General features: G+C 41.3%; 1 protein-coding gene across 6 annotated transcripts; it reads right to left on the bottom strand.

Annotated features, from left to right (window-relative positions):
• Window positions 1-3,117: 3,117 nt before the first annotated feature.
• Window positions 3,118-9,652, bottom strand: LOC125748446 (cathepsin S-like). 6 transcript variants are annotated; one of them, XM_049024557.1, is made up of 8 exons: window positions 9,529-9,652; window positions 6,816-6,966; window positions 5,775-5,897; window positions 5,145-5,297; window positions 4,807-5,031; window positions 4,508-4,673; window positions 4,226-4,328; window positions 3,118-4,055 (listed from the first exon to the last, which is right to left on the bottom strand). In XM_049024557.1, the coding sequence occupies exons 2-8, from the start codon at window positions 6,936-6,938 to the stop codon at window positions 3,956-3,958; spliced, it is 993 nt and encodes a 330-aa protein (XP_048880514.1). In that variant the 5' UTR covers window positions 6,939-6,966; window positions 9,529-9,652; the 3' UTR covers window positions 3,118-3,955. The 6 variants fall into 6 exon arrangements, with proteins under 6 accessions (XP_048880514.1, XP_048880518.1, XP_048880519.1 ...); XM_049024561.1 differs by having other exon boundaries at window positions 6,816-6,939; window positions 9,529-9,625; XM_049024562.1 differs by lacking the exon at window positions 9,529-9,652 and adding an exon at window positions 9,305-9,470 and having other exon boundaries at window positions 6,816-6,939.
• Between the last annotated feature and the right edge of the window lie 542 nt (window positions 9,653-10,194).

A 10,194-nucleotide genomic window follows, 5' to 3' on the forward strand; every position in this document is an offset into this window, starting at 1 on the left:
AATACTTGACTGGCTTTCGCAAGACAGATCCATCCCTGTGTCCAGTAGATTGGGCTCCTGGATTATGTGTCTCTTTCATACTGTGAACAGAGGTAAAGTCTAGCCACTGGTTGTTACTGTATGTTGCGGTGGGAGAGCGAGGACAGAGGGCTACCCCACACTGAACAGGCACATGTTCTGATGCACCCCCTTTGGCCAGGAACCCACCGTGGGTTCCACACAGGACACAAAGACCAGGCAGCTACTGAGAGCCTCTACCGGAATCAATCCCACAGTTCCCAGGGAGTTCAAAGGAGTTTGTGTGGTTGGAAAAAAAGGCTTGTGGAAATTCAGGGAACTAAAACTTTCCGTTGTATTTTTAATTTTTATTTTTTTGCTTTTCTCCCCCCCCCCCCCCCCCCCCCAAGTGATTTGGAGACTTTTTTTCTCTTCTCTGAGTGACCTCCTAGACACGAGACGCTTTTAAAAATATGTCAAGATGTTGCAAGATCATCGTAGAAACTCAGTTTGACTGCTTTTGTAAATGCGATGGCCTCTCGTGGGTGGAGAGGGAACCCACCTTAGCAGTGCTCCTCAGAAGCCCCTGTGTCTCCTACCTACCTCGTGTGACGCCCTGACACCCACACGTTGTTGAACCAAAGATTTGCTCCTGCCACCTGGTGTCAGTGCCTCATTTGGTTTCGAAGTCGTTATATAAACTGTATATATGTGTTTAAACAATTTGTTAGAACGAACACATCGTATAAACTGATGAGTTTATACGCACACAACCAAAGCGACAAGCTCTTCATTATGTCAGGAATATATGTTGCCAGGTGGTCTTTCAAGCAAAAGAAATTTTAATGGAAAGAAAATGATAGTAGCGACAATCCAAGCAGGATGCAGTTACTATAGTTACTTTATCCTGATATTGTTAAAAATAAGAATGTATGATCAAATGCACTGGCAAGAAATTAAACGAATTGATCATGGAACTGAAACAAAAATCATGCAAACAGACAATTCTCTTACGTTTGTCATGTTTATTGCTCCTCTTCGGTCTGATTGCAAGTCTGGATGCAGCTGACTAGTAACATTTCGAGCTCAGCTTGTCAGGCAGGAACAATGACATAGCATTTAAGCAAAGAAAAAACAATGGGGAAGTAGAGATGGTTATAGTTGGAATGTCAGGTTAATTCTGTCCAAACTGAAGTGAGAAAAACATCATGTGACCATCACATGGCGTTTGAGTTAATATAAATTGTGTCATATTGGAATTGAAAATGATGACTAAGCAAAGGGGGATTCTAATGCTGACCATAGCATCATTACGTTCCAAATACTGACTTGCGTTTTCGTGTTACTCCCCATATACAGTGTGATATGGAAATGTGAATTATTCTCTGATGGTCTGTCTGTTAGTTTCTGGACTCATTTGATCAAATGTGGCTAATGAACCAAAGGCTTAAAACAATAATTTGACGCAATCGTGGTGGGACATTTTGTACCAACAAGTCAAAATTCCTTTGAATACCTCATGTGAAATTGTTTGTTGTGATGTTGCACTACAGCTATTAAAAATGACCTGAATTTGGTGAAATCATGGTTGTTTGTCTTTCAACATCTGGCCTCCTTAACATCCCCTTTATCTATTCTCTCCTGCCCCTTCCCCACCTTAGCTACTGTGTGGTGAGTGTACTGGTGCAGAATGGCTGCCGTCACATTGTCCAGGTGGGGGCTACACTGTGGTGGTGGTTGAAGTGATTCCCCATTGGTTCTGTAAAGTGCTTTGGGTGTGTTGGAAAACGATATATACATGTAACATTCATTCTGTCATTCATTTATCTAACATACCTAATGGGTGGGGCGGTGGGGGGTAGAGAGGGGTGGTTCTCTCATACAGTACAGGGCACGAGGCAAGGGGTTTACCCTGAATAGGATGCCAGACCATTGCAGAGAATTCAAAAGACAACCAACGGAATAGAATGTCTGCATGTTTTTGTAGTGGGAGGAATCCGGAGAACCTTGAGGAAACAAGAACAGCAAGGGGAAAAACACACACACACGCACACGCACACACACACACACACACACACACACACACACACGCACGCACACAAACAGCAGAGGCAGCACAAGAACCTCCATCTCCAGAAGTGTGACAGTACCACCCCCAGAGCCACTTAAAAAAAGTCTCGTATGAAAAAATAAAACGTCTTGCGAAATACATAAGAAATAAAAGATTCACTAAATGGTTTTTACACATCAAACTAGCATCTAGGGTAAAACAAATGAAAAACAAAATATAATAGAGTGAAAGGGGTGTTTACCATTGTGATAATTGGGGTCTTCATACTGCCACCTACGGCGCTGGAAATTTACGTGAAACAGCAAACTGATTACTAACAGCAGCATCCTCGTTTGCCTTCAGAAATCCATACTTTCTTGCAGTCTCAGAATATCCTGTATAGTACACAGACCCGACTCAAATTTCTTTGCCTTCTTCTATCCATTTATGAGAGCGTTTAATCTAAATAGCAGGCGTTTACTGCCACCTACTGACTGGTGGTGTGCACCGTACTGAGTGAGAATATTAAGTTAGTCATGCATTCAACCCCAAGGCTCTGTCCAGGACAAGAGGTTTAGGAGACAGGTGATCTTATAAAATTTTACTGCTGTCTTTAGCTTCGTATTACACTCTCAGAAAAAATTTGTACCTTTGCGTGTCACCGGGGCTGTACCCTTGTAACTGTACCTTTTAAATTACAGAAATGGACCCTGAGGAACATCCCAAAGGTACAAACAGTATTAATGTACCATCAATGGTACAGAAATGTTCCTCAGAGTTAATTTCTGCACCTTAAACGGTCCAATTACCTACAGCTAAGGGTAAAATTGGCAGACTCTTAAGGGTACCACCCCACTGACAAGCAAAGGTGCACATTTTTACCTTTTATTCTCTGTACAAAGCAATTTTGTAGCTTCATATTATAATTTTCAATAATGAAAGTGATGTAGGCTGCTGCAAAGCTGTGTAATTTTACACGTGTTGGACTCCAGTTTAAATTAAAAGTCAGAACAGAAGGTTAAAAATATAACAAATGGTACAACAGACTTGAATGAGGCTGTGAAAAGCAGTCTTTTTTAAGGCCATGTTTACTGGACAGAAATGCCAATTTAGCCATAAGATGAATTTATACTTTTATACTTCACACCACTCAGAGCACAGCATCATCAATTAAGGATGAAGGAATAATTCAAGATGAGAGCACAGCGTATGCAATATTCTAATAGCAACATAGTTTGAAAAATTGTGCAAATAATCAGATCAGTACAATCAAAGTTGATGTTTCCCAAAAGCACCCGACCACTACGATGACCATAAATTCAGGTAATTCAATTCAGTCTTTTACAGTTAAGCAATTATTTTTTATATGCTGTCACTCCAGAACTGGCAGCTGCACAGAGCACTGCAAACTGAGCAGTACAGACAAGTAAGGGCACAGACAGACCAGAAGCTCCATGCAGGGGTCCAGAGCCTAACTATGGAGACAAAGCAGGGAATAACCCAGGACAGGGCATTGCTCTATCCCAGGGCACACATATAGACAATTCAGCAACTCCAATTAACCTCCGCATGTTTTTGGACTGTGGGGGGGGCACCAGAGAACCACAAGGAAACCCCACGACCACATGGGCAGAAGATGCAAACTCCACATGCATGGAGCCTGAGTGGAGACTCCAGAGGTGTGAGGCAGCAGTATTAATCACTGCACCACCGCGCCAAGACTGTAAGCCTGGGATGTTAAAAGGTAAGAACAAGAGTGGCAGAGAAAAACCGAACTGAAAAAAAAAACAGCATTGGGCAACTGAAAATACAGAAGTGGAGCAGTTGGCTTGGCTCTTTCAAAACACGAGAACTTACGATCATCACAGTTCCGACCGTGCTTCTGGGAAAGAGCCTTTTCTGTGTGTATTACATGACGGGATAGCAGCCGTACAGGGCGATGCCACACTGGTCCTTATTGTTCCGAGACATTTTGATGTATCCTTGCTCACCAAAGTTTTTCCCCCAGCTACAAGAGAAGTGAGAAAATCAATCAGACAAAGGTATCCACTCCATTATTTATTATTAGACTAATAATAATCGTCTTATTAATATCATGATTGATAATAAGATATTATCATAATCATATTTGTCACCTGATTTATTTTTTCAGTATATTTCAGTTTTAAGCCCATTTACCTGTTCTTTACTATCCAGTAGTCTGCTCCGTCCAATGAGCCGTAACCCACCACAAGCACAGCGTGGTTTATCTTCTGGGTGCAAGTAGGATCATTATAAATACCTGGAAAAAAATTGCAGAAGAAAATGATTAATTAGCATATTACTTTATCAATATAAAAGGCTTATGATTTCTAAATAAAGCAGATTTGAAGAACCAGACTGACCTACTGCGGACTGGGTGTCATACGGCAAAGAAACCTCGAGAAATACGCGTTTCACGTAAAGGTCGGCCTCACGTACCGCCACGGAAGAATGCGAATGATGGTCGGGTGGCATCGATGGCCACAGCGATGGGTCCAATGGTGGCCACGGCTTCCTTCAGCGCATCTTCATTTCCCTGAGGCAAGAAACTGTATCTTGTGCAGTTGGCCGCTCGGTCGGCAGGGCTGTACTTACACTGATCATCCTAAAAAGTGTAGTGACAAAGACTCAGTACTATCATAAATGGAAGCACTCATGCAGTTATGAGTGCTTTCATTTTGGGTAGCTCAAGTAGAGCACATGTAACCATTGAAGCACTTTAGATGTAACAAACTCACATGGCCAGTATAGGGGTAGGAGGCATCAGAGTCTATGCCTTGGTTATCAATGACATACTGGAAGGCTTCATTCATGAAACCACCATTGCATCCTTTGTTGCCATACTTGGAGGAGCAATCCACCAGGTTCTGAGGGCTCAGGGAGACCAGCTTCCCTTGAGTCTTCATCAGCTGGCCCTCAAGGGCTCCTACTGCGCTAAATGCCCAGCAAGATCCACAAGCGCCCTGGAAAAGACCACCTCAGATGGTTTGCGATGCGTTCGATTCATTGAGCGATTATCTGTAGAGAGGGAAGCGTATCTGTTTCCCCATAAAAGGAGACGCATATGTCTCCATACCTGCATTTTCACTTCAGTGACGTAGCCTTTCTCCCTCCAGTCGAAGGCGTCAGGCACAGCGGCCCCAGAAGATCCCACAAATGCAGACGGTTTACTTTTGAAATTCGCGGGAACGCGAGTCATAGCCAATGTCGACAAAATCTCCTTAGTGGTCTGAAAATGAAAAGAAAACCATATAAGATGAGAATTCTTACACTCCTGTCTTCCTCTTATAGCGTGGATGAACCTATATACAAAAAAAAAAACACAAACAGCAATATTGTCATTTGTGTAATTAGCTGTCCTACATCCAGTCTTCACATGAGAGACATTTACATTACATTTATATTTAGCAGATGCTGTTGTCCATACATGCGAGCTAGATAGAGCAGAAGGAGTAATCTTGTAGTTTTCTCATCTATGACCACTGAGCAAACAACTTTCTCTTCATTGCAAGCTTTCCTGAGAGCAAACCAGTGTAATGGGCACTCCAAGGCAATGGTATTTTTTATCACGAAGGTGGAAATCATTGTGTATTACACTGAAAAAGTATTACAATTTTTAAGCAAATATCTTGTTCACCACCAAACACACTTGCGCTACTGGGCAAGCTAGCAATGGTTACAACCTGACAACAAGCCGACGACCCACCAAGTCTCCTAGGTGGTTCATGGCAAGATCATAGGTGTGCATCCCCATGGAGAACTCCAGGTTGTGCAGGGTGATCAGCTGGAGGTTCTTCTCCCAAGTTTGCCTCCGCTTCAGCTCTTCGGTCTGTCCCCACATGGAGCATAATTTAGGCTCAACAGAAAAATCCCAAAACTCCCACACATATACATGCACATGAACTTCTGGGGAGGGTCTTACAGCAATAGCTTGCAGGCTGGTTGACCACAAGCACTAGAGTTAACTTGGAAGTTATGAGGAAATGCAGAAGTGCCAGATTATGCGTATTATGAATGTATTTATATATTTAAGCCTGAAAGGATACTTTTGACCGTGTGTGAATTGCAGAGAATCCAAAATAAATTCACCCAATTTTTGTTTTTAAAAATCATACAATGTATGTTATAAAATCATTCTACCCTGTAAAAACAACGGTTCAAGGGTTCATTAAAAGCCCAAATTAACATGACATTCATGCCCCTGATGAGTGTATGTAAACTTCTGACCACAAGAATACACACTGCCATCGATCGCGATCGATCCTCTCAGTAACGAACAAATAACTAACAAAATGGCTCCATTATTTAGGCGTGGCTGTGTAGTTGTGTATGAAATTATGTGTGAACCTACAAACTTCTTGCCGCTCCCATGCCTATTTAGCATAAAGCTGCCAGTTCCGGCTGTGCGGTGCGGAAGCAGCACACAAATGTGGCCAGGAGCTACAAAAGTTGCAGGCCGACGCAGCCCGGGAATTTGTGAACTGGGACCAGATTCCAGAACTTCAGTGTAACAGCGCCTCACGAGAGACTCAAACACACATGTGTATGCAACTGAGATCAAGGTTTGGTGTCATAGCTCAGGGTCAGCCAGCATCCATCACCCCTGGTGTTGAAGGCTACACTCAAAGACCGAAGAGTAACTTGAATACTCTCCCTCCTGGATCCAAACCCACAACCTTCCAGACACCAATCTCTAACCTTTCCCTGTTCCGGTGTGCCTATACACATCAAATTTGTGAGACATCACCTTGCGCTGGTAGGACTTGTTGTGCGTGCTCTTCCACATCTCCCAGTGCTGATCCAGGTCTTGCTTGACCAGGGCTGCTGTTCCTCCGCACAGAGCGGCAATAAACAGGAACCTCCACATCATTCTGAAAACAAGAGTCGATGCAATTGTCCTGGGAGGAACGAGAATGAATAAGCAGACTGCTTTCCTCAGATTATTTTAGAAGTTTAATTACAACGGCAATACCAAGCACCCATCCGCAGCACACCTGCACTGCATTCTGGGAAGCAGAACCTTCCTACAGCCTTAAAGCATGCAATACCACACAAAACCATTATCAATTAAGTGAACCTGATAGCAAACAGCCTGTAAATGTACACTATGAATAGTATTCATTCATAAACATCACCAAAGGCATGTATTTTGCAATAAATTACATTTTTGCATACTTCCCCAATAAATTGTTTATTGAGGTTCAAACCAAATAGACACAGCAGTTAGCAGTTACTGGGTTACTAGATTATGTAGCCTGTGCTCAGAAAGAGTATTTACAAAGCTCACACCATCCATCCATCTGTCCATCCATCCTTCTTCTTGTTATATAATAGCAGTCAAAAGGCACATAATATATTTTATTTTACCATTTTTCCATTTATTTCATAAACTTCAGATTTTTTTAGCACTGGAAAGCTGAGTGAACAGCCATAAATGAAAATATAAGTCAAATAAGTCAAGTTCCCGTTATAACATATAAATAGTATGTAACAGTGCATGTTTGACATCCTATTAACTGGTTGTGTGGTGATAGCATAGTCAAAGGCTATCCTTAAACTTTAAATACACTAGTTGACTGTTTTATCCCATTAAACAGTGCAGTATTTAATGTCCCTTGTATAAAAAATGCCTCGAATTTTCTCTGCTGTTATAACTGGAGGAGGTTACTTCGATGAATCAAAAATGTCATTTTCTTGCTAATAAAGGTTCTAAAATGGTGAACATACCGTAAATTTATTTGCTAGCAAAGAATATCATCAGTGTGTGCGACTACTTTTGACTCGAAGTGTACGTATTTACATAAAGACATAAGATCAGGGTACTATTACGTTTAGAAGTGTAAAACCTTGCAATAACAGCATGTTATACAGCAACAGATTACGCTTTCACGGTGATTGGTTCAAATTACTTCCTTGTGACTGTGTTTTAATTTAGGCAAGTCAACTTGCTTGTACAATAAAAAATTATATTTTATGTATACAGGTATATTTACTGTGGCTACAGCGTAAAGTGATGCCCATCTGAGAAGTTTACTGGTTTCTATTTGACTGCATTCCGCTACATAAACCTCGAATCATGCCGCATCCGGAGGAAAAAATTGTTGTCACAAGATCAATAGAGAAGTGAAACTGATGAAAAGGCGATATTTAAAACAGTCGTTGAACGACTTCGTTTGTGACAAGTTCATATAGAAATTATTCATAGCCTATATTAAAATGTAGAAGTATAACAATACATAAAATTCACCTGTAATTTACGGAGGTTCGATAGAAAAGAAAAACGTCCTTAATAAAGTATTTATTTTAGCAGTAGCCTAATTCTTATGTTCTGTTCTCTAGGAAGATAAACAATAACATTTCTCACTTTATACTGGTAAAAAGCTAAAAGAAAAAACCCGCCTATTTATGTAGTTTCCTGTCATATTTACGCAAAAACGAAAGTAAAACCCATTCCAAAGAATTTCGCTTATTCTTACCTATGACTCGTTCCACAGGAGTTAATCCGATGGAAGCCTGGCGTGCAAAAGAAGCGCTTCCCTAAAATATAACTTATACTCCTTATCACCACGTGACTGTCACTTCTGTGAAGCTACTCTTCTACGTGCCCCGTGCTTCACCTTTGTGTCCTTATTTGTATTTTCTGAACGGCTGTAATGCTACCATGCGATATCATATGCTGCGCCAAGCTGGATAAGATCATTTAACCCGTAACACGAATTCATATATAAGAACTGATGTCCAGGTTGTCATTCCCGCATTACTGCCTGCGCACCAGCTCTGCCCTCTCAGATCTAACTTCCTTCCTTTTTTATATAGAGTTTAACGTCATGGCGGCGATTCCGAGTCAAGTTATATTTCACAGTACAAAGCATTTCGGCCACTAAAAGTTGTATACTTTTAAATTTTTTGTTTGAATGGGTATTAATGGATTAAACTTAAAAATTAGGAACATCATCATACTGTATATTCACCCTTCTCCCTCATAAATCTGCACTAATGAGTCAAACAAGCTGAAAATAAATAGTTTGCATAATATGCAGTACATCAAATACAAATGTGCAATGCTTCAAAGTAGAGTTTTCACATAAGTCTACAAGAACGGATCGAGGGGGGGGGGGGGGGATAGATCGATTAGGCGATCAGTCACTTCCGCAAATGAAACCGTCGGCTGAAACGTGAGCCTATCTATGATATATAATCATTGTAAAATGAATGGACTTAATATAGAATGTTTACCTGGACCTTTAAGTCTCTCGCATTGACCGTGAAACACGAATTTCAACCAGTGGTGGTCTCAAACGTTCACACGTTCACACGCCGCACCTTGTGTTTCTCACGCTGAGAAGTAAAGGATTACATAGAATTATTGGACGATGCGCGGGCATACGGAGTAGAGTCTTCCGCTGAGTTCATTACTGTGCCGAGTTACACCGAGTTACACCGAGTTAATAGCCACCTACCAGCCAGTCAGTAAATAGCATTTGTTGTTTCCCGGTAGATTCCAAAGTACTGTAAGTTATATGTCATCCCGCTGTAAGCACGCTATTACATGGATGGCGTCACACGCTGCCCCCACCTAACAGATGTAAATCCACCCCAAACTTTTGATGAAACTTGAGAGCCCTGTTATTGAAGCTGCAATCCAGCTGGAACCAAAAGGACAGTACTGTATGTCAGAATGAAATATAAAAAACATCATTCAACATGGTAGGAATACTTTTGCATATTTGTAATTACCCCTAACATTTGTCTAATTGTAAACTTTGTCTGATATAATATTAATACTATATAATATAGTATTAATACTAACGGTAGACTGGTTAATATAATATTAATATTCCCAGATGGATGGGTGTATGGATGGAAGGAATCGGGAACGGGGTGTTGGAGATGTTTGTTCACCAGTACTTTTAACATTAATGACACTGATTTTTACATGTAACCACTGGTCTCTCCGATGAGCAAGAGTCTTATGCCTTAATCTGTGACTGAATAATTCTCAGACCACCCTCACGGATTACCTTCTTGACTTTGCTGTTTTGTGTGGACTGATCTCTTGCATTGACCTTGTTTGCCCCTGGTGAGAACATCAGCATCGGAGTAGAACCACCTGCCTCGCGCCATTA

This window comes from Brienomyrus brachyistius, chromosome 9, assembly GCF_023856365.1.
Source record: "Brienomyrus brachyistius isolate T26 chromosome 9, BBRACH_0.4, whole genome shotgun sequence".
NCBI classification, from domain to species: Eukaryota; Metazoa; Chordata; class Actinopteri; order Osteoglossiformes; family Mormyridae; genus Brienomyrus; species Brienomyrus brachyistius.